The following is a 26,006-nucleotide window of genomic DNA, read 5'->3' as shown; positions in this document are numbered from 1 at the left end:
CAAAAAAAAAATAGAGAGCATGTGTTGTATATTTCAAATAACTACAAGAGAGAACTTGAAATGTTTTCATCACATAGAAATAATAAATACTCAAGGTTTTGAGTAGCCTACATACTCTGACTTGATTATTGCACATATTATGCATGAAACAAAATATGACATGTACCTCATAAATATGTACAAACATGATGTATGAATTTTTTAAAAGTGAAGCAGGTATAAAGAAAATTAGAGAGCAAACCAAGAGGTTTAACCCATGACAAACAGAAGTTCCAGAAAGTAAAAAGAGGAAAGGGAATGGAGAAATGACTAAAGAAATAATATAAGAACATATCCCAGAGGAGATTTGAAAACTTATAATGGTAAATGTTACTGACACTTTCATTGTCACTATTTTAGCTAAAGTTTTATAAGAATTAGGATAACACAGTAAAGAGTAAAAAGGGGATGTGGAGAGAGAATGGAAAAGGTACTGAGTGTGGGATAAAGGTTTTAGGACTGTCTGCTAAAGCAGTGATTCACAACTAGCATACTTAAATGAATAGAAAATAATGGTATTGCCTCATCCAACTGCCAAATCAATTCAACTACGAATGTTTGTTGTTTTTTTCTTTTTTAATAAGAATTAGCAGGGTAAACTTATTTTAAATAGGGCATTGCCCTTCCCTAAAACAGTATTTTTCCTGATGGTAGAATTAACCTACCTGTATGACAGAATATTTAGTTGAATGTAAAGAGGAAAACAGTAATCACTCATAATTTTTCCAACCAGAAATAAATACCATTCCTAACGTTTCAGTTATTCAGTATTTTTCTACACATATTAAAAAACACAATTTGGATTTGGAACATACAAATTTTTTCTGATTTGCTTATTTTACTCATATTCTGAGCATTTCCATGTGATTAATCATGTATTAATGAGTTTCATGTTCATTATTTATTTTTCCAAAATACTTATTTTGGTTCCAATTTTTTACTATAATAAGTAACACTATTAGCATAATCATTGTTCAATCCTCTGACCAGAAAGAATAATATGTAAATTCCAAGAAATAGAATTATTAGACAAAACACATTCAAAATTTTGATTTTTTTGTTTCTATTTTTGATTTCTTCTTTTTTGAAATATCCAGGAAACAAGTGTACTTCTATTCATTTCTGAGAGAAATTGTGTTTTCTAACAGTTTCCAAAATATCTCTATAAAACAATTGTCTTTAAATAAATGTGCCTTATAGGCTTTGCTGCTCAAGTCATTCATTAAAACAAAGTATTGACTATGGACCTTGTGATCAACAAATAATAGAGTGAATTTTTACTAGCAACAACAGAAAAAAACTGAACTATATGAATGTATAATTATATTTTATATGTATAATTATATACATAATTATTTATTATATCTATATTTTTATAATATATCTATATCTATATCTATATTTTTACACATATAATTTTTACATATAATTATATACATAATTATTTATTATATCTATATATTTTACACATATATATTATATCTATATTTTTACACATACATATATTTTATGTCACACCTGTAATTTGTGTTAGTGTTTGTGTAATATACCCACATTTAGTGTAATTAACTATTGTGATTGCTATGTAAATATTGATTCATAATCAGATAAAAGCATGAAATAAACGATGTGCTTACAGAAAGATTAAAAAATTAATTTACTGTAAAGTCACCCTGAAGGCAGGAAATTTCTCATGTGTGACTTCCTCTATTTTTTAAATAAAAGGAACTGCAACTTGCCACATTTATAGAAACGTTGGGCAGCTTCTTAAAGTTAAAACATTTTTAAAATTTTTAAATTTAAAACAGTTTTTAAAGTTTCTTAAAGTTAAACATATATTTACCATATGAATCACCCTTAGGACAGAAAAAGTTATATTCATACAGAAACCTGTATGCAAATGTTTATGGCAAGTGTTATTCATTATGGCCATAAACTGGAACAAATCCAGATGTCTTTTAACTTTTGAATGAATAAACAGACTGTGGTACATCCGTAAAATGGAATCTTATTCATCAATAAGAAGGAATAAACTACTAATTGACACAACAGGGATGAATCTTAAATGAGTTTGCTAAGGTGAAATAAGCCAGACCTAAATGCTACAAATTATATGACACTACTTATATGACCTTCTATTTAAAACAAACAAACAGAAAACAAAAACAAAAACAAAAAAAATAGGGACAGAAAATAAGTCGGTGGTGACTTTTAAGGGTAGGGATCACAGGAGGGGATGACTTCAAAGGTGCAGAACAAGTGAATTTTGGAGATAATGGGACCATTCTGCCATGACTGAGGGGTGAAGATGGATACTTAACTCTATGCATTTGTCAAAACCCATGGAGCTATAAACCACAAATAATGAATTTTACCACATGCAAATTAAAAAAAAAAAAAAAAACCTCAACCCTGATTTGCAGTGGGGGTGAAGGTTGGGGACTCAAATAATATATAAATTGTGGCAAAAGACCCTATTACTGAATGACATAGCCACACTGAAGGGAGCGAGGAGAAAAGATATGCCCTACCTTCAGAAAATAATATTTTGACTGAATATTATTAGACAAAACGACAAAAAGACCACACACAAAACGTTCACTTTTATTAGTAAATTTGTTTCTCACAGGGGTATAGGTTAACAATTCTGAAACTAATGTCTGGGTATGCTAGGGTTAAACAATAGGGAAATATGATGTAAATGAGATCCAATTTTCTCACTGTCTGAGAAAGAAGTTACAAATGAGGACAGCAGAAGGCTATAATAAACCTTGTGGTGTTGGATGACAAACAGGGGTATGGTAAGAATCAGCTTTTTAACATGTACATATAGAGGCAGACACAGAAATAAATACAAGTGTATGTTTGTATGGATTAGTATACATACAGACATTTCCAAGCTCTCTCTGCTGAGAGAGCCCAAACTCCATGACACCCTAGTAGCAATGGGCACACCTAGTACCCAGATCTTTGTTTTTAAATATCGTTCTGCAATAACAGGAATGGGGTTCCTGGATAAATGGTTAATTCCAGCCTGGGACAGGAAAAATGCAAGATGAATTTGGAGTATCTCATGGTGCTAAACAGCAAGGAAGTGTCCAAGAAAAGAACACATGACATGTCAAAAGGTCCAGGAGCCAACATGAATAAGCTCTCAACGACCAAAGCTGGAACAATTTGAGCAACAACAAAAATATTTATAACAATAGTACTGATTTATAACCCATAGAATACAACAAATATCCATTAGTCCATACTGACATAAATAAATTATTGAATAAATAAATTCAGGAGAAAGACTAGCTTTTCCTTACAGAAGAATTCCAATTAATAATTATGAAAGTAATATGAGAAATAGAAAATCACCATTAGAACACCAGAATAAAAATTGTTGTGAGCAAGATCCACCTCTGGATCCTAAAATTAGAGGGCAAAATTTGAAGAAAAACAAGATCTTTTTACAGTCTTGAAATATTATCTCCCAAGATGTTTATTAATTGTATGGGGAAAAATCCAACAAACACCACCTTAGCCAAGTGATCAAGGTGAACATCACCAGTAACAAGAGACAAGGACATCACATGCCCCTTGATATTTTACACTGAGAAGGGTAGACTGCTTCCAAGAAATTCTTGCCAAAGATTCATAACCTTATGAAAAAATCATCAGACCAATCCAAATTGAGGGTCATTCTACAAAACAGCTGACCAGTACTCTTCAAATATGTCAAGGTTGTGAAAGAAAAAAAAAATTGCATCAGATCGAAGGAGAGTAAGGAGATATGAAAACTCAATGCAATGAAGGTTACTAGATAGGTTCCTAGAGCAGAAAAGGGGCAAACATTTTTTTTTTAAAGATGCAATCTGAATGACGTTTATAATTGAGTTAACAGTTTGTATCCATATTAGTTTCTTAGTTTTGATGAAAGTACCATGGTTATGTAAGATTTAACATTAAAGTAAGCTCAGTGAAAGGTATTTGGAAAAATCTTCGTATTATTTTTGCAATTTTTCTGTAAGTCTAAAATTATGACAAAATTAAAAATTAAGGCCAGGCACAGTGGCTCACATCTGTAATCCCAGAACTTTGGGAGGTCAAGGTGGGTGGATCACTTGAGGCCAGGAGTTCAAGACCAGCCTGGCCAACATGACAAAACCCAGTCTCTACTAAAAATAAAAAAAATTAGGTGTTGTGGTGCATGCCTGTAATCCCAGCTACTCGAGAAGCTGAGCGTGAGAATCACTTGAACCCAGGAGGCCGCAGTTGCAGTGAGCCAAGATCACACCACTGCACTCCAGCCTGAGAGACAGAGTGAGACTCTGTCTCCCAAAAACAATAAAAATTTAAATTTAAAAAGAGAATATCAGCATAACTGACGCTATACTTTATAATTTCCTTCTCTACCTATTTCACCCATAACCCCCTTCTTGCCTTCTCCATTGCCATCGCTGGCTGATCTGCTCTGTTCTCTTCTCATCACATATTCCACTTGCCTCCAGTAACTCACGCAAACCTAAAGCTAGCAAGTGTCTTGGAGACTGTCCAATGTCTAAAGCCTTCTTATTTCAGGAAAAGACGGTGAAGGCTACAGAGATTAAATAACGTGATCAAAATCCTTTAGCTAGTGAGTGATGGCGCAAGGGTTGACCGCAAAAGCCCAAGGAGAGGGGACAAAAGAGTCACGGGAAGAGTTTTTGTGTGACTTTGTGTTGTCCAGGTGCCAACCGTATGTTTTGGGGCTCAGGAAACAAAGTGAAGAACTGAGTTAAATAGAATAATGTTCACCTTGATCTATACTGAACGAAGTCTAGTTTCAATTCAGATAGGACTGATGAATGCAAGGACTTTGGGCATCTCAAAAATTTTACAGCTGTAGGGAGAGATTTTGCACCCCAGGCTGGGAACATAACTATCACAGGATCCATCAGTGGCAGCCAAAGTAGTATGGGGTGTTCCTCAATGCATTTGATGTAATGGTCTGGAACAGCATACCAAAAACACTGTTTCTAAGTACATGGAAGACACTTGCTAGGGAAATAGATGGGAAAGCTTTTTTCTTTTCTTTCATAATTGAGATTTTATTGGATGTGGATCAGTACAGACACTTAAATTTGTACACAATTCTTAACATACATACCAAAAATCTAAAAAGCCGTGTATTGTAATTCTTTTTTAAAGTTATTCCAGTGACTTTCCAGCTTAAAATTTGGAAGCAAATTTTCCTTGAGGCTATCAATATCTTCACATGTTGATAAGCTGTTACATACATTTCACCAATTCACAACTGAATAGCATATACACTACATATTCAAATTTTTAATCTTTCACAGCATAGTAACAAAGTTATTAGGAAAACAGGACTACCACAACCAAAGATCTTACAGAGTGCACACAATTCTGACAGGGAGAGCCATGATCAAGGACTGGTTTTCTTTAGCAAACAATTCTACTAAAAAACAAGGGAATAGAAGTAATTTAAAATGTTCAAGACATTAAATGCAGGACTGACTTCATATTTCCATTTAATATGCTTTGTTTTATAGGATATAAAAACTAACCGCCCATCTACGGAATGTTAAGCTGACACCCGAGACAGTCAAAGCCTCCCATAATTCAATATCCCACGCTATTTTCTGGTTGTGCCAAAAACATAAACAACCAGCAAATGATTTTACCTCTTAAAAAAAAAAAAAAGCATTTACACTTAAAAAATGGGATGAGGTGGGATTCCCTCCTTCTTAAAAATGTTTCTAGAGCTATTAAAAAACTTGCATTTACAAAATAATTGATAAAAATATTCCTCTGGATTGTACAAGAAGGGAGTCAGGGACCGCTGATAAGACATGGTATACTGTATTAATCAGACTTGGTTTCTTTCTCTTCTGCTTCATCCGAGGCTGGACTCTCCTCAGTTTTCATTTCCCCGTTTTCTGCAGGTAAATCTTCTTTAGTTTCTTGGTTTGCCACTTTGGCCTGTTTTCCCTTTGCTCCCCTTTTCCCTTTTGTTCTCACTTTTTCGCCCGAAGATTTATCCTTCGCTGCTGCCTTTTTCAGCTTCGCTTCCACTTTTGCAGGAGCAGGTTTAGCTGACAACCGCGCCAATCTCCTCTTGGGCTCTTCCTTGGTGGTCCCTTCATGACCTTCCTCTTGAGCATCCTGGTGACGAGGAGGGCATGTGCCAGGTGCCTGCAGGCCTCGTCGCACCGAGAGCCTTCGCGAAGCTGGGCTGCCTGGCTGCTGCCGCTCCTCCCGCTGCCCGAGCTGCTGACACCCACCAGAAAGCTTCTTAGGACAACCTGTGGCTGGGCACGGTGGCTCACACCTGTAATCCCAGCACTGTGGGAGGCCGAGGCGGTGGATCACCTGAGGTCAGGAGTTCAAGACCAACCTGGCCAACATGGTGAAACCCCGTCTCTACTAAAAATACAAAAAATTAGCTGGGTGTGGTGGCAGACACCTGTAATCCCAGCTGCTCCGGAGGCTGAGGCAGGAGAATTGCTTGAACCTGGGAGGCGGATGTTGCAGTGAGCTGAGATCGTGCCATTGCACTCGAGCCTGGGCAACAAGGGTGAAACTCCATCTCAAAAAAAAAAAAAAAAAAAAAAAAAAAACACCTATATTGCCCCCAAAATACCAATACTAATGCCAATGTGACCTCATTTGTCCTCATTAGCTGGTGAAGCCTGATGTGCATTTGCGGATGACAAAGAAAAAAATAAACCATGTGGTAAGTATAGAATTCGAGATATGCATGAGGATTTGTATGAGTATATAGGGGGAGAAAGGCAAGGAAGCCCTGCCTGCGATCCAGGTAAGCAGAATAAAGGTTGTAAGTACAGAGAATAGATAACAGATCTGAGAAATATTTAGAGGTTAAATCCCATAGTATTTGCAATTGTAGATGACAAGAAAGAGGAAGGGCTCAAGGATGAAGGCCAGATTTCTATCTTAGGAGATGACAGAGTGGGTGATTCCACTTATAACCAACAAAACAGAAGCTTTGGAGCTTCTGAGGTGATAGTGGTGCTGAGTGTAACAGACTTAAGCAGCTGGTTTTAAGGCAAGGGAACACATCAAGGTTTCTCAACCTTGCCACTATGAACATATTTGGCCACACAAGTATTTGTTGTGGGCATTATACAATATTTAGTACCATTATACAATATTTAGTACCAACCATCCCCCCAGATGTGACAAAACCAAAACTATCTCTAGACATCACCAAATATTACTAGAAGAGACAGAATCTCTCCCTGATTGAAAATCACTGAGGCAAAGAGGACTGAGAAAGAGCATTCCAGGCAGACAAAACAGTAAGAATAAAAGTATGTGACAGAAAACAGCCCAGGCATTTAGGGAATAATAAGCAGTTTCATATCACTTGCAGCATGACACCCAGTTAGAAAGAGATAAGAGAAGGGTACTGTTAGGCAAAAGCCACTCACAAAAAACCTTGAATAGCTTATTGTGCTAAATATTCACCACTTGGCCCTCCAGGTCTCTGCCGCCTGCTCTGTCCCCCAGGAGGCTGACTTTTGTGGATGGCATCACAGAGAATCTCTTGCCCTTTGACTAGCAGTTAGCTTGGACCAATGGGAGGCACTGGCAAGAGATTGGAGGGCAGGAATAGAGAGAGGTGGGGTGTTTATCCCCAAGGCTCCCTCTCTGCAGGTCTGTGATATGGCAAAAGCTACACTCCCCTAAGTTTACCACACCTTTCCAAGGACGCCCCCTTCTTGGTTCCAGCTCTCATTGGATTCTAGCTATGCCCTACCTTCTACACATCCCTCTTACGACCCAGTGTGGTGAAACTTTTATAATATTGCTAGTTCCCAAGTGCCTCACTAGGCCTTTTGGTTTCTTTTTCCCTGCCAAAACCTCTATAAATAGTTTCTTTATTAGTTTGTCTTCAGATACACCTTTACGAGTATGGCATTTGATTCTTCCCAGAAGCCTAATACAAAGCAAATACTAAGACTTTATTCTAGGGTTGATGAGAAGCCATTCAAGATTGTAAGCATAGATGTAAAAAGGCTAGTTCATCATTTTATATTTTTCATCTCATAACTGTGAGTAGGATACATTTCAGGGGTAAAATATTTGCTTCAGAAAAACCATTGAGGAAGATTTAGCAATAAACCAGGTAAGAGACGATGATTACCTGACCAGAATAAAGGTAGTAAGTACAGAGAATAGATGACAGATGTGAGAAATGTTTAGAGATAGGCCTGGCATGGTGGCTCAGGCCTGTAATCCCAGCACTTTGGGAGGCCGAGGGAGGTAGATCACATGAGGCCAGGAGTTCGAGACCAGCCTGGTCAACACAGCAAAACCCCGTCTCTACTAAAAGTATAAAAATTAGCCAGGCGTGGTGGTGCACATCTGGAATCCCAGCTACTTGGGTGGCTGAAGCCCGATAATTGCTTGAACCTGGGAGGCAGAGGTTGCGGTGAGGTGAGATCACGCCATTGCACCCCAGCCTGTGTGACACAGGGAGACTTTGTCTCAAAAAAACAACAAAAACAAGAACAGAAGAAAAAAAGCATGTTAAGAGGTTAAATTCAGTAGTATTGGAAATTAATAGAAAATCAATGCCAAGGAAGAGGAAGGAAGGGCTCAAGGGTGATGGCCCTTCTATCTTAGGAGATGACAAAGTGGGTAATTTCTATCTTGGGAGATAACAGACTGGGTGATTCTGCTTATAACAAACAAAACAGAAGCACTGAAGCTTCTGAACACAAGAGCAGGAGAGAATTTACTGAGGAAAAGGATGAGTCAGTTTTTGCCAGGTTGAGTTTGATATGTCTGTGGGACATCCAAGTGCAGATGTTCAGCAGCCTGTTGCATATTCAAGCCTGAAGCCTGGAAACGTGCTCTGTACCTAGGTAGATTTCGGAATCTCAACTACAAATGGTTGCTGAAATTTCAGGATTGGTGTTAGGGAACACAGGGATTCGAAGAATGGGCAGAGAAAAGTTGGTTGTAAAGAAAACAGAGGAGTAATGGCCAGAAATGTACATAGAGTCACAAAAGCGTGTGCTCAGCCCAAATGCCAAAAAAGTGAAGAGTTAGAAGAAAGGAGTTATCCCCAGCAGTTTGGGAGGCCGAAGCGGGCGGATCACGAAGTCAGGGGATCTAGACCATCCTGGCTAACACGGTGAAACCCCGTTTCCACTAAAAAATACAAAAAAATTAGACGGGCGTGGTAGCGGGCGCCTGTAGTCCCAGCTACAGGCGCCCGCGGTCCCAGCTACAGGCGCCCGCTACCGCCGGAGGCTGAGGCAGGAGAATGGCTTGAACCCAGGAGGCGGAGCTTGCAGTGAGCCGCAATCGCGCCACTGCACTCCAGCCTGGGCGACAGAGCAAGATTACGTCTCAAAAAAAAAAAAAAAAAGGAAGAAGAAAGGTGCTATCTAGATGGCGAATTGTTGTAGGAATATCAAGTGATCTGGGTACAATACTCCATCTCCAGGTAGGGGCTGTATAAGAGCTATTGGATTTGGCACTTTTTGTACAGATTCGTTATAGGTATCAACAATATGTAAATTTTCCAGCACAGTGACTAGCACATGGTAAACATTGGATAATTTTTGGTTAAGTTTTCTAAAACCATTTACAAAAGTTCACACAATATAAACAATAAGTACTAAATGTCAATTTTAAAAGGTAATTAGAAATTTTATAAATTTTATTGTAACTTATGATACCAACTTAAGTTAGAAAAAAAATTAGAAAAGGCATCTAAAAAATAAAGACTTCACCACTTCGGTGAACAAGTGGTCAGATTAAGCAACATTTCATAGGCTGCAGACTTCTAGATAAAGTTGGCTCTTACTGAGTAAAACAACAATATCTGCGGCAGCTGAAGCTGAGGTAGATCTTATCAAACAAAAAGTGGTGACTATTTTATGGTAAAGTATATAAGGCATGGCCAGTTGGAAGATTCTCCATAGATATAATGACTCTAATTCTTTAAGACTCTTAAACATTATAGACCAGGAAATGCTAGTGTTAGTATCTGTAGGGCTGATAAAATCTGTGCACATTTTGAGAGTATTTACCTTTTGATGTAAACCTAACTGGCACATGACTTCCTTGGATATACAGGGTGTTCCTTCTGCTTTCTTAGAAGACAGGCAAATGAGCAGATCCCAAGAGCCCAGATCACCTAAAAGCAAAAGAATATTCAAAACAAATAAGTTTTCATCAGATATTTTAAAACAATATTTAATTCTTCAGATTAAAAAATGTAATTATTTAAATTCTGAAACACAAGTAAATGATCTCAAATATACTTAAGACGAAATGTCAGTAAAATAAAATTCAACTTTTTAAATTTTGGAAGTTCTAGTATTTTTATATTTAGCATTTTATTCTATAGAAAAAGTAATTGTCTATATTATACATATTATAAAATTCATTTAAAAGACATTATAAAATTCATTTAAAAGATTGAAATTAGAATACCTTAAATCACTTATTTTAAAATTAATAAAGTCTTTTTTGTAGATTTGGGAGAAAAAATAATAAAATCTTTTAAGATAGAAAAAAGCTGTGAAATCTAATAATGACAAGAAATGAAAACATCAAATATTTTGTTCTGGGCTTAGGTATTCCCACTATTTTTCATAGATTTACACATCAAACATCAAATTTACTTTTGTCATGTTTCATAAAAGAAAATGTTGTAATAGACAGAAAATAAAATTCAATGAAAATAAAAACGACAGGTTTTGCTTAAAAGAAATTTGTAATCTAGTTATACACAGCAGAGTTCAGTTCAAACTATGGAGTGTAACACGGACGAAAGCAAATGATATTTCAGCTATTTCACCAAGGACAAAGCTCTTTGCCAATAAATCACAGTAACTTGCCAAAATAATCTCAGAAGGGTACATTCTTGCCTAATCTCTAAACATTTTAAAGTTAACATTTGTGTGTATACATGGGTTTATTTTTCTTTATTCACTTTGATTTATATATATTGCTATATATCTATGTCTACATATAGATATAGATGTAGATATAGATATAGATATAGATCACATGCCCTACATATAATTGGTGCTTTAAAAATATTTCTTGACTAATGCATGAATAACCACCCCTTGAGAGCATGGTAAACACATCACCTCATGGAGAACAACAATAAAAGCAACAGAAGAAATGTATTTCAATTTTTAATGTTATTCAAAGACAATATAGAAATAGGTATCTCAAAAATAACCAGGAAAAAACCCCACTGGGTAATGTCTAAATGAATTGGTATTACTTAGGAAATAGTCCTCATTTTGGATGAAAATCAATTTAAAAAACAAACAATTTCTGTATACATTGCCTCTTTTGTTGATCAGTCCTGAGATAAATATTCTGAGTAATTATTTATGCCAGACCTCACCAGTCATCTCCTGCATTAAGTCTAGTAGCTTCTAAAAAGCTACAAAGTAACCAACTTCTTTAAATACCTCTCTTTTCAAATTTTTCAAAAGAATTCCTCACTTGAGAAGCATAATATTTCCAAAGAAAGGCTTTATGAGAAAAGTATTAATAAGGAAGAAGGATCTATGAAAATTAGAAATGAAATTTCACTCCCCACCAATCAAGTCCTTTTCAGTTTCACAAGTCTTGTGCTGTCTGGGCCAGTGGTTCCTCTGTTTTTAATTGTCCTGTTGCTGGAAGGGAAACCTTTCTGCCAAACAAGGAATCCAGGCAATTGAACTCAAGCTCTTATCCTAGAACTTCTGTGTTTGCTTGATGTATCTCAAGATGCTGGAAGACAGCACAATAAGGCAAAGGGGCAAGGAGAGGTGCAGCAGTTGATTTGGGGATGAGAGAAATCTCATCATGCAGCAACAATCAGGCCTTAGGCTTGCAAGATCTACCCTGCTCCATACACTCTCACTTTCAAGAAAAGTTCCCATAGATTCCTATAGACAAAACCAAATACTATATGATGAATCCAATACTTTATTTTAAAATTGCACCTGGCTTTTTCATCCCAAACTTTTTGATTTGGATTCAAAGCGAAACACAAAGACTGTTTTATTCTATATCATTTCTAGCCCAGGAAATACTAGAACCCTAGAAGAAACCTCCTGTCATATGATTCCCAACTAAATATTTTAAGAAGATAAGGATATGCAAACAGGGATTTCAAATCATGACCTGCAGCGTTTTGGTTTAGAGTAAGTTTTATATTCCTCTACGTCTAAAGCATACCCTTCTTTACTATTCAAGGCACATGCATAATTTCTAGAGTTGAGAGAAATATATATTTAAGCCATAAATGTTTAAAATGGGAAGACACATTTAAATAATTCAAAGCATTGAATTTATTAAGAACCTTCTACGAACAGAACATTGTACTCAAAGCATGAAAGTAAATGGCAAAAATAAAAAAAAAGAGCAGAAGGTCACTGCTGTCAGCAATCTCTTTGAGGGATCTAAACATTAAAAACGAAGTAAGAGAAAGTAAGATAACTTACAAAGCATTACACAGCTTTTTGCCATTCATAAGGGTGACCACCTCATCCCTCAAAGATATTTAATTAATATTTTAAATTAATAATTTAAAAATACTGTATAGTCCACAAATCTCCTCTTAAAATGGAGTAAAGTGTAACTGAAATTTCAAATAATATCTTCATACACCTTCTTCCCAAATGCTTGCTAGCACGGTCTAAAAATGCTGATTGTTTCCACTCAAAACCCCCACTGTTACCCGCATTGAATCCCACCTCAATGTCCCCAAAGCTATTTCCTAGTTAAACATTTAGTAGACCTTTTCATTTTGTCTTCATTTCTATTTCCAACATTAGAAGTCAGCTCCCTCCCCTGCTTTCCAAAGCCCTTTTTCTTTTTTTAATGAAGTTTCACTTGTTTCATGGGAGCTACTATGTATTAAAATTTAGTTAAAGAAACCCTAAAGCCACATTGAAATGTAGAAACTGGGCAGAGATCAAAGCGCTTTCACTAGCTAAGTAAATCACATTGAGAAGTTAGCCTTGGAGCATTTGGGATACAAATTTGTACCTCAGCACAATTACAAATTAGTATATATTGTGGGGCTTTGGAGCCACATTTCACAGCTGAAAGCATGAGCATTGAGGAGGCAAATGCCCAAGGTCTCCAGCAGAGATTGCAAAGTAAAAGCACACAGGCAAGTCAAGCCCTCAGATGGGATACATTTGGCCTGCACAGCGTTTGTTTTGTTTTTAAGTATTTGCCAAAATGCAAATGTCAGCACAATTCACATAGAAAATTCCAGTTTCAGCCTTTATTTGAAAACTTGGAAGCTCTGGTAACACTGGGTCCATATCCTACATGGCAGTGACTGGCTGGAGCCACTTCTCACATGTTCTCCAGTTTGCCATGGTCTCTTACCCCCACACCTGGCCCTAACTCTGCTTGGGCTCTGTCTCTGGTAGCAGCACACCATTCTAGACCTGCCATAAAATAACAGTGTTCCAGGTTTCCATGAGTTGGCCATCTGACAAATTGATGTTCCGTGTATTAGCTTTTAATGAATTAGAGTTGTTGATTAGATAAACTGGTTTTATTAAGATAACATCAGGTAAACTGCTATTTCGTTAATTGGCCCTAGAGGGATGTTTGAATATACCCTTTGATCTCTAGATTTATCATGCTATTCCATAAGATTGGGGAAGATCATTCAATTCCAAGGACATTTTGTTGGTTACATTAAAGGTGGCAAGGGCTGCAACTTAGCCTCTTAGGGTTCCTTCCTTTCAGAGCCTGGAAAAATCAAGAGTGGTCTCTGATCATCTTTTTTTTCCTTCCATCTCTTCTTCCCAGTTGGAGTGCAAAAGTGGCCCAGAATCTGCTCCTACCTGGGCCCTGGGCCTTGCCTCATCTCTTTTTCATTCACACTCTCTCGTTACACTTTTTTCCATGTTGAGCCTGTCTCAACGCTGTTGCCATACTTGTAAATGGCCTAGGACAGGCTCTTTCCAAGCACTGGAGTAAACGCTCATTGTGTATGTCTTTCTCGATGTGCCTTTTCTGCACTGAGAAGGTTGACATTAGAGTAAGAAGTGCTAAGACATCATATTTGTGTTAGCTGAAAACAGGCAAAGCCCCTGGTCAATTTGGATGGTGACTTCTTAGGTTCTCCTTGCATGGGGAAAAGGACAACTCTATATGATTTAGCCTTGCTCTTTAGAATACTGCATTAGGATTTGGGGGCCAAAGCCACTACAAATAAATTAGTAGTAGAAATAGTAGTAACAATGATGTGAATAGCTAATAGTTCTTCAGAACTTACAATGTGCCAAATATTGTTCCACGTATTTGTATTATCTCATTTATCCCATACAACAATCTATTTGATATGATTATTCTATTTTTTACAGGCACAGAAAGGTTAAATAACTTGCCCAAGGTCGCCCTTCCAGTTAGTGGTGGGAAGAGAATTTAGATGCAAACAACTAGCTGTAGTGGCGATGTTCTTGAACATTACACCATTATCTCCTTTGAAAACAGGGAAGCAACAAAGAAATTTAGCTATTGATGCCTTACATGTGTTAATTTATGTAATATTTCCAACAACCCTGTGGAGTAGAAACAATTATTACATGTTATTATATGTGCTTTACAAGTGAGGAAACAGACACAGAAATTATCCAGCTCTAGCCTTTCTCTCTTACTGTCCAGTGCATCTGTTTTTCGTTGGAAGCTCAGAGGAAGAAATAACTACAGCAGGTATAACTCATGTATCCCTAGACCCTCACCTGGGTATCATGCCCCATCATACTATTGGCAATACCACTGGTAATCAAAGTTAAATCTTCCTATATAAAAGGAGCTAGTACTTACCTCACAGGTACTGAGGAACTAGAAATATGTACTTGGCCTCTACCTATTTTTGAAAATATATCCTTAAAACTTTCTTAGTTTTTTTTTTTTTTTTTTTTTTTTTTTTTTTAACGGTTAAAATTCTTTCTTTCCCTGTTGCGGAGAAACCAGAACTTCCTGATCAGGCTTACCAAGGTCTTAAATAGAAAGGTCATAGGGCATAATTCTAGGAAAACAGGATGTGGATGCTCCAGTCCCCATCTCAGAATGTGAAAAAGCTACAGGCACCTCCCAAACACGTGGAAGCAAAGCTGCTGATAACATGAACCACTATCATGCCTTCATAGTGTTATCTCTGGAAAAGATGAAAACTTCTCAGACAATTTTGGAAGGAGACGTCAGGGTCCAGATCAATTAATTCAGATATAAAATGGCACTGACTATAGTTTTTATCCTTCTCTAAGTGTTCTCAGAAACCAGCTAACATCTGTTCATGTTAAAAGTAAGAGCAGTTTTTAGAGGTTTTTGTTTGGTTTGGTTTTAAAATGAAGCATCTGCCCTAAGGAGTGAAGCTGCCTTTAGAATATTTCCAGTTTCTCATAGACAGGCTGCCATAAAGCAAACACTCACTTCCTGGCTCACAAATGACCTCCTTCACTGATAACATCTGCAAGATCCGTAATTTAATCCAGAGAACAACAGAGAAATCTGAGATAGCATCGTTCATATTAGCATCAAATGCTGTTTATTCTCAAGGAAGGACAACTTTAATTTTCTGGCACAGGTAATAAAAATCTAAGAATATTAAGTCTATTCCTGCTTTATTCTTCTCCAGTGTTTACCACCATCTCACAGATTATATATATATATATTTTTTCTGTATTTGTTTATTATGGTTCCCCCAATTTGAAAATTTGCTCCATGACGGCAAAGACTATATCTATTTTGTTTACTGCTAAATTCTCAGTACCTACAATAGTGGCTGAAATGTAAAGCATTTGCCACCTATTTGTAAAATGCATAAATGAGTGAATCAGTGAATAACTGCATGTGAACAGCAAACAATTATAATTAAATCAAAAGCAAGTATATTGAAATTCTATTCTATAAGTTAAAAATAGAATAATAGAAAAACATTAGTTTTTTAAAAAGGAAATAAATATAATTTTGGTTCTTAGCTGGTAAGGATAAAAGAGGAGAAATAAACATGAGAGGAACAAAGTTAATAATTCATTGTGCTTAAATTATAAAAACAAATGGGAGATTCCAGTGCTTTACATATTAGAAATTTTCTGTAAACACTTACACATTAATTTGAGGCAGAACAGATTTATAAAATATAGTTTGGAAAATAAACATGTCCAAGAGCTTCTAGAATACAAAGCTACAAAAGCCAAGCCTCATTTACTTATTCACAATATTAAACTGTCATATTCCATAAGGATACAACAAGGATGATTTCCTGAGTTTTTTTCCTTTAAGGTGAAGTACTAAAGGTGTTTAATTTTTTAGTAATTCATAATATTCCTTTATAATATAATATGTGAGGATATTTTATCTGTTCACTGTTCATTTGTATTACCCTTCTTTTCACAACTAAATTATAAAATCCCTATTAAATAACAAAGTATTTACCTGTATCCATCCTTTATCGGGATTAGTGCATAGTATTATGTTCATGAGTACATTTTTAGCTTATTGATGATAAATTAGGGTCTATACTTGATTCCACTACAAGATTAGTTGGATGTAAGTTAACCATTGCAAATTCCTCTATTTTTCCCAAATTTCTCAAGTTGCATTAACCAATTCCTTACTCTGCACTCTTCATGTAAGAGATCTGTGGAACAGTATCATAGCACCCATAATTAATTTTATATATGATTGTTCTTTAAGGACAAGAAACAGTCACCTTATTGTTTCTAACACTGATTATAGTAGACACTTAGTAGATGTTTACTGGGTTGACTATTTTAATTTTCAGAATTAAATTTAAGAGAAATCGTATGTACGGAACCTTGAGATCCTGAATGAACTATACAACATGGCCACAAAATCTAAATAAATCTGGTCTCTTCACCTCAAGTGGCTGGTCATGGGTGTTTATTTGCTATGCTTCTGGCTCCATATCCTTTAAGGGTTAATGAAAATATTATGTTACACAACAGAGAAATTCTAAACCATTCTCTCCATGAATGGCCTAAACCCATACTAGGGATCAGGCTTTCCTGTCCTAATGTCTACCCTCTTTCTGCCCAACAAGAGGTTGTAAAGATCAATGAGATATAATAGTATCTGTGATGAGTTTTGAGCTCCCCAAATTTTTCTAAGCTACTCATAGGTTCAAGAAAGTGACATTATTCTTAAATTTTGCAAAAGAAAAGATTTTTGTTGTGAAGAAATTAGCCATTTAAAAAAGCATAAAAGGAAATCAATGAGTTTACTTTTGTGAAATAAATCCTTTAAGAAATGTTCACTTTAGAAGGCTTGCTAAAGTTCCCTCCTAGTTTTTTAAAATGATTTTTTTAAAAAGGTGTTCATGCCATTTATGTCATTTTCTTTTGAAGTGTAACTGACTATATACATGTGTGGGTATGTGTTTTTACATTTTTACTGCTTTCAAGACTATCGTCTGTCTGGGACAACACTCTCATTACTGCATTTTACGAAATTTCTAAATGTCTGAAATGCTCAGTAGCTTAAAACACCTTAAAAGATATTAACACTGCAACAATTTAAAAATCAGAAAACTCCCAGTGCAAAATGTTGGTTTATAATACCATTCTCCAATAAAAGGAAACATGTTGTTGGAGGAATGACTGATTCAAGGGTTGGGGCAGGAAATACACAAGATAAGCCTAGACTGTTGCAGTGTCAGAAAGTAAGAAAGTGCTCAAAAACAAACAAGCAAACCATCAAAAAAGTAACAACAAAGGTAAGTCAAAGACACACTGAAGTCAATGATTAGAGCTGGAGCAATCTGGGCAACTAAATAAATAGAGTAATATTGAATTATAAACTAAAGTAGAAAATAAATATCCATGAGCCCATAATGGTGCAAATAATTGACTGAATAAACAAATACATAGTGATGAAGAGACAAATCTCTCATGCAGAAAAATTCCAAAACAGTTATGTAGCTACTCTGCCTCCAAGGAGGTAGAGCATAAGTTCTTACTACTTTAGTGTGAATGGCACATGGTGACACCTTTCCAAATAGTTCAATATGGAAAGAGGGGATAAAAGAATAACTATAGTGGAAAAACCTAGCAAACATTACTTCGGTCAGATAATCAGGTTAACATGAACAGAGCTAAGTCATGTGGGTATTACAAACTCTTGACATGACATGATAAGGATGATGCTTTATCTCTGTGTTCACACTCCTTCAAACCATAACTCTAGTCTAATCATGAGAAAAACGTCAGGCAAATTCCCACTGAGGGACATCAAAATAGCTGACCAGTTCCTCTCAAAACTGTCAAGGTCATCAAAAATGGAATGTCTGAGAAACTGTCACAGCCAAGAGGAGTGAGCTGAATGAAACACGAAGACTAAATGTAATATGGTATACTGGATGGAATTTTGAAACAGAAAAAGAACATTAGATGAAAACTAAGAAAATCTGAACAAAGTATGGACTTTAGTTTTTAAAAAGTCTGAATAAATGAATTCTCCAGAAGAAATAAGATGATGATTGTTATGTGGTAGTAACTAGACACAGACTTTCACATATTAATTATACATCTCACCAAAGTATTTTATACTTAGAATGTTGTATCACAAAACCAATCAGCATTATAATGCTGAAAGTAAAAATAATTACTTTTTATGCAACATGCATTCTTCCACATATAAATTCCAATTTTTAAAGAAATTCAGAGGACTGAAAAATAGATCAAATTTGGAGTTGAAAGCCCCTTCTTAATACATGCAGCTCCTCACATGCCTTAAGGTAATAAAAGCCATCTACAGCAAACCCACAGCCAACATTATACTGGATGGGGAAAAGCTGAAAGCATTCCTCTTGAGAACTGGAACAAGAAAAGGATGCCTACATTCACCACTTCTATTCAAAATAGTACTGGAAGTCCTAGCCAGAGCAACAGACAAAAGAAAGAAATAAAGGGCACCCAAATTGGCAAAGAGGAAGTCAAACTGTCACTGCTTGCTGATGATATGATTGTATACCTAGAAAACCCTAAAGACTCATCCAGAAAGCTTCTAGAACTGGTAAACGAATTCAGCAAAGTTTCAGGATACAAAATTAATGTACACAAATCAGTAGCTCTGCTGTATACCAACAGTGACCAAGCTGAGAATCAAATCAAGAACCCAACCCCTTTCAAAATAGCTGCAAAAATAATAATAATACTTAGGAATATACCTAATCAAGGACGTGAAGGACCTCTACAAGGAAAACTACAAAACACTGCTGAAAGAAATCGTAGATGACATAAAAAAATGAAAATATATCCCATGCTCATGGATGAGTAGAATCAATATTGTCAAAATGACCAAACTGCCAAAAGCAACCTACAAACTCAATGCAATTCCCATCAAAATATCACCATCATTCTTCACAGAACTAGAAAAAATAATCCTAAAATTCATATGGAACCAAAAAGGAGCTGCATAGCCAAAGCAAGACTATGCAAAAAGTACAAATCTGGAGGCATCATGTTACCTGACTTCAAACTTTACTATAAGGCCATAGTCACCAAAACAGCATGGTACTAGTATAAAAATAGGCACATAGACCAATACAACAGAATAGAGAACCCAGAAATAACCTCAAATACTTATAGCCAACTGATCTTCAAAAAAGCAAACAAAAACATAAAGTGTGGAAAGGACACCCTATTCAACAAATGGTGCTGGGATAATTGGAAAGCCATATGTAGAAGAATGAAACTGAATCCTCATCTCTCACCTTATACAAAAATCAACTCAAGATGAATCAAAGACTTAAATTTAAGACCCAAAACCGTAAATATTCTAGAAGACAACATCAGAAAAGCCCTTCTAGACATTAGGTTAGACAAAGACTAGACAAAGACTTCATGACCAAAAACCCAAAAGCAAATGCAACCAAAACAAAGATAAATAGAAGGGACTTGATGAAACTAAAAAGCTTCTGCACAGCAAAAGAAATAATCAGCAGAATTAACAGACAATCCACAGAGGGAAAGAAAATCTTCACATTGTATACATCCAACAGAGTACTAATTTCCAGAATACAAGGAACTCAAACAAATCAGCAAGACCAAAACAAACAGTCCCATCAAAAAGTGGGCCAAAGACATGAATAGATAATTCTCAAAAGAAGATATATAAATTTCCATATGAAAAAATGCTCAACATCACTAATTATCAGGAAAATGCAAATCAAAACCACAATGTGATAGCACCTCACTCCTGCAAGAATGGCCATAAACAATAAAAAGAGAAATAGATGTTGGCATGGATGTAGTGAAAAGGAACACTTTTACACTGTCGGTGGAATTGTAAACTAGTACAACCACTATGGAAAACAGTGTGGAGATTCCTTAAAACCCTTAAAATAGATCTGCTATTTGATTCAGCAATCCCACTACTAGGTATCTACCCATGGAAAAGAAGTCATTATATGAAAAAGATACTTACACAAGCATGTTTATAGCAGCACAATTTGCAATTTCAAAAATATAGAACCAGTCCAAATGCTCATCAATCAATGAGTGGATAAAGAAAAAAAATATATATATATATACACCATGGAATACTACGGAACCATAAAAAGGAATGAAATAATGGCATTCACAGCAACCTGGATGGAACTGGGAGACTATTATTCTAAATGAAGTAACTCAGGAATGGAAAACCAAACATCATATGTTCTCAGTATTATGTGGGAGCTGCTATGATGATGCAAAGGTGTAAGAATGATACGCTGGAATTTGGGGATTTGGGGAAAAGGCTAGGGGATGGTGAAAGAGAAAAGACTATGCATTGAGTACAGTGTACACTTCTTGGGTGATGGGTGCACCAAAATCTCAGAAATCACCACTAAGATACTTATTCATGTAACCAAACACCACCTGTTCTCCAGAAACCTGTTGAAATAAATTTTTTTAATGCATGCAGCCCCTCAAGTCCCTACCTTTATTACTATTTCCCTCTAAATTTAACAACTCCTTTGGCATTTTATTGACATATATGGTTTTAACTATTGCTTCTGTCATTGGCTCACAAATTCACATTTCTTAATCTTTCTTATGTTTCAAGAGGCATTTCCAGTAACACTCTAGAAGAGATGCCCTGCTGAAAACATACAAATTTGAACCCATTATCTTCCACCAAAAGACCTGCTCTTCCTCCTTTTTATTTATTTTTATTTTTTTATTATTTTTTTTTAAGACAGGGTCTCACTCTGTCACCTAAGCTGGAGTGCAGTGGTGCGATCATGGCTCACTGCAGCTTTGACCTCCTGGACTCAAGTGTTCCTCCTGCCTCAGCGTCCTGAGTAGCTTGGACTGCATCTGCACACCACTATTCCTGGCTATTTTTTATTTTTTTGTAGAGACAGGGGTCTTACTATATTGCCCAGGATGGTCTCAAACTCCTGGGCTCACACAATCCTCCCACCTCTGCCTCCCAAAGTGCTAGGATTACAGGCCTGAGCCACTGTGCCCAGCCCTACATTTTCTTTTAATCATCAAAGCTATAGCCACTCTTTCTCAAACTAGAAGGTATAAGGACATCTTCAACTGGTACTCATATCTCATTCCCAAATCTTATTAATTTCAAACACCATCAATTCTACATTTAAATTTTTAAAATATTTCCTGGCCTTTCTAAATCCTATCCCATTCTCTAAATCTAAGATATCATCTCTGCAAAGTCTTCTAGCTAGTCTCCCTGCTTCTAATTATTTTTCTTTCTAGAATCTATTTTTCTTCCTATAGTCAGAGTTATTCTCTTAAAATACAGATCTCATCCTCGTCAGAACAATACAGGTCAAATTCCTTAGCACAGCAACCAAGTCCCTGCACATCTACTCCAGCCCAGTCTTCTAGTCTCCTTTCCCCAGAAGTAGCCCCTCCCTACCACAAACACTCCTGTTCTCCAGCCACACCTGCCTTTTTTTGGTCCCTGAAACTCCAAGCTCTTACAAACCTGTGTGCCTCTAGTATGGCGCTCGTACTGCTGAATGCTCTTCCCTCCAATATTTGCTTAAGAAATCATTCTTACACACCAAGTGTTCTACTTGTGACACCTTCTTAGGTCCCCACATTCAGAATTGCCCATTTCCTTTTCTGTTCTCCCAAAACATTTTATTTCTGCCCTTCAGACTGCTTCTATTTTACCTGATATTACATTTAAACATGTACAGCCTTGCTACTCAGAAATGCTCCATGGATCCATATTGTCATGACTTGAAAGCTCGGTGGCGATGCAAATTTTCAGGCCCCATCTTTGACCATACCAAATCAGAATTTGCCAATAAGCTCCCTAGATGATTGGTATACACAAGTAAGTTCGAGAAACACTGATATACACCTCTGCCCAATTGTTCTTTGAAAGGTCTCACATTTGTAATACTCCCTCCCCTACCCACACCAATTATAGGGTCCTACATATAGCTTTTATTTAATAAGAGTGTGTTGGATAAAACTTGAGTGTTTAGTGTCACTTATAAAATACTTGATGTCGGCCAGGCGCAGTGGCTCACACCTGTAATCTCAGCACTTTGGAAGGCAGAGGCAGGCAGATCACGAGGTCAGGAGTTTGAGAACAGCCTGGCCAACATGGTGAAACTACATCTCTACTAAAAATACAAAAAATAGCTGGGCATGGTGGTGGGTGCCTGTAATCCCAGCTACTCTGGAGGCTGAGGCAGGAGAATCATTTGAACCCAGGAGGCGGAGGTTGCAGTGAGCCGAGATCACACCATTGCACTCCAGCCTGGGCGACAGGGCGAGACTCTGTCTCAAAAAAAAAAAAAAAAAAAAAAAAAAAAAACTTGATATCTGGCTATAATAATGTCCTCCTTATAATCCTTGTTTTGAGTTTGATGCTTTATCTTGGCTTCTTTTATTACTTGTATTACTTGAGTATATAATATGGCTTTTTGATAGACATTCCTGATGCCAAATTCTGCAGAACAGCAAAAGTGGTTTTAGTGTATAATTAGCGTTACGACACTTCATTTAACCAAATATTATTCCTTCTTCCTGTTCTACTAAATGTTATTTTTCATGACTTTTGTGAAATGCAATGAATAAAACCTCATCATATCTGGGTTAACATTGTATAATAAGGCATTGGGGATTGGGAGAAGTCTATGAGGGAGGAGAGAACCACTGATTTCTAATTTATTTCAAGAATAAATCCACACTAATTCAGCACAGATGAGAATTAAGGCTTGAGAAAATATAATTCACTAACATGAGAAAAGGAATCAACTCTCTCAATGGCTTATTACTTAATGCCACAAGTATTTTAGGATTACACATCTATTCATAAGCATTATTTTCAATAATCTTTGGAGATTTATTGAACCCAACCATAACATTACTGTGAGATATTTATGAAGGAAGTCTTATCTTCCATTTTAAAATCAAACAATAGATAATCTAATGAGCTTGTTCAGGGTCATTTCAAATAGAGGATATGAGGCATAAAACTCAGACCTCCCAGGAATGATAATACTCACATTTTGGGGATGTTACAGGGATGGTGAGTTAATATTTGTAAAGTGTGTAGGACACTGTCTGTATTTCGTAGCTTTATATAAGTGTTTATTTAATGAATAGCTAGGTAGGTGGTAGGTAGATACAGGCAGATAAATCCGACATCTAGGTGAGGAACTTTCAAGTAACAAAATGTGACTTCTATGTGTCTTGCCAGCCTATTATTTAAGGCTTCTGAACACAGTGACATAACATAGTGTCTTGAAGAAAACACAGAAAACAATAATCTTCTCTTCTAACCCTGACCCACACCCTCATGTTTCTTCAGCAGGCCTTCCTCCCACAGAAGGAAGAAATATTAACTTGATAGACACTCAGCAGTGGTTTCAATCTAAGAAAAAGAGAGGACCTCATAGTAGTTGGCCTCAGTTAAAATGTATGCATATTACCTAGAACCAGGCTCAGCAGTTTTCTCTTATTTGCTAGAATAGGTGACATCTTGAGCCCTGAAATACGATGGAGGAAGGTACCTTTTCATGAGTAAATAACAACAAGCTCCAGGTGGTAGGTGCTACCTGGTAAGCCAGGCCAAGTCTCCTTGGATCCTAACGTGTATGCTTTAGATACGGAGGAAGCTGGGTAATGAGTAATCAGGGCTGTCGCCTAAGACAAGTTTCATCCACTTCACAGTTTTCCTAAAATTGGCCCTGTTCCCAGCAGCCAAGGATATATCAGAAGTGTCTCCTAAGGCTAATAATTCTGTCATCTATGAGACGAAGAATATTTAGGCCAATGTGAAACTATGCCAAGTATTATTAAACTGCATCATTCCTACGCCTCTAAGAAGTGGGTGGTTTTTTTTTTTCCTTTTTTTTCTTTTACTTCAAGTTCTGGGATACATGTGCAGAACGTGCAGGTTTGTTACGTAAGTATACATGTGCCGTGGTGGTTTGCTACACCTATCAACCTGTCGTCTAGGTTTTAAGCCCCGCATACATTAGGTATTTGTCCTAATGCTCTCCCTCCCCTTCCCCACCCCACCACCCCGACACCCTGACAGGCCCCGCGGTATGATGTTCCCCTCCCTGTGTCCATTTGTTCTCATTGTTCAACTCCCACTTATGAGACACGCAGTATTTAGTTTTCTGTTCCATGTTAGTTTGCTGAGAATGATGAAGCACACTTTATCTCACATATTTTAACAGGATTATGCCAAATCATAGTTCCATTTAGTCTCATAACATTAATTTTCTACCTTTCCAGAAATGCTTAGAACATAATTTTCTGTTTTCATCTCTCATTGTTTACTACTAAAAATTTGTATAGCAATCTTGCTTCTTTTGTTTGTCCTTATTTAAAATCATTTTTCCTACTTCATTAACATTATTAATTTTAAGATTTAGATATATACTTTATAATGTTTTGATGCTTTCAATTCTATCATGTTGGTTCCCAAGAATAAGATTGTTGGCTTAAAAGTATATTTAAAGTTGTATAGATATTTCCAGATTGCTTTCCCAAAAAAAGGCCATAATATTTCACATTTCCACAAGCAATGTATGAGAGTTTTCTTTCTCAGAATCCTCACCATCAATAGGTGATATCACTAATTTTAGGTTTTGCCAATCTCATGAATATAAAGTAATACACTATACTTTAAATTATCTTTCCTTAAGTTTTTATGAGGTTCAGCATCTTTTCTTCATTTTGTCATTTAAATTTCCTTTTCTATGAACTGTGTATTCATATATACATAGTATTAAAAGTTTTACAAATAAAATTATTTTAAATGTATTTAGTGAATAATATATTTTCAACTGATGTGCAAATCAAAATTTTTATTAAAAATAGACATTTTGTGTCATTTTTTAGTCTGATGAGATAAATATCCAATACTGAAGACATGTGATAATGTCTAATACTGAAGACACATAGGGTATCAGCACTGTTGGTGGAAGCAAAAACAGAAACCATCTTTTTATAGAGAAATTGGCAGAGACTGGCTGGGTGTGGTGGCTCATGCCCATAATTCCAGCACTTTGGGAGGCCAAGGCAAGTAGATTACTTAAGTTTAAGAGTTCGAGACCAGCCTGGCCAACATGGTGAAACCCCATCTCCACTAAAAATACAAAAATTAGCTGGGTGTGGTGGAAGGCACCTGTAATCCCAGCTACTCAGAAGACTGAGGCAGGAGAATCGCTTGAACCTGGGATTGCGCCACTGCCCTCCAACCTGGGCAACAGAGCAAGACTCCATCTCGAAAAAAACAAAAAAAGAAAAAAGTTGGCAGACAGGCCCACAGTTTTAATATTTTTACCCATTGATGCAATAATTTTGTATTATAACTCAAATCTCCAAAATATAATATAAATGAATATCACAGCAAAGTTGTATTTTATAGCAACAAGTTGAAAAAACCTAATTATCTATTAAGAAGGAATTCGTTTAAAAATATGGTGTATGCATACAATAATACAC

The 26,006-nt window shown here is 36.4% G+C and overlaps 1 protein-coding gene across 4 annotated transcripts in view; it reads right to left on the bottom strand.

Moving 5' to 3' along the window:
- Window positions 1-26,006, bottom strand: part of CPED1 (cadherin like and PC-esterase domain containing 1) — a 317,128-nt gene that overhangs the window by 247,561 nt on the left and 43,561 nt on the right. For all 4 annotated transcript variants that reach the window (XM_009243173.4, XM_054559715.2, XM_009243172.4 and 1 more), the window contains one exon: window positions 10,101-10,207. In XM_009243173.4, coding sequence (XP_009241448.3) covers window positions 10,101-10,207 — 107 coding nt within the window. The remainder of the gene's footprint in view (window positions 1-10,100; window positions 10,208-26,006) is intronic.

Source organism: Pongo abelii, chromosome 6 (assembly GCF_028885655.2).
Source record: "Pongo abelii isolate AG06213 chromosome 6, NHGRI_mPonAbe1-v2.0_pri, whole genome shotgun sequence".
Classification (NCBI taxonomy): Eukaryota; Metazoa; Chordata; class Mammalia; order Primates; family Hominidae; genus Pongo; species Pongo abelii.
Note: the sequence above shows the minus strand (reverse complement) of the source record. Positions and strands in the feature narration are given on the sequence as shown.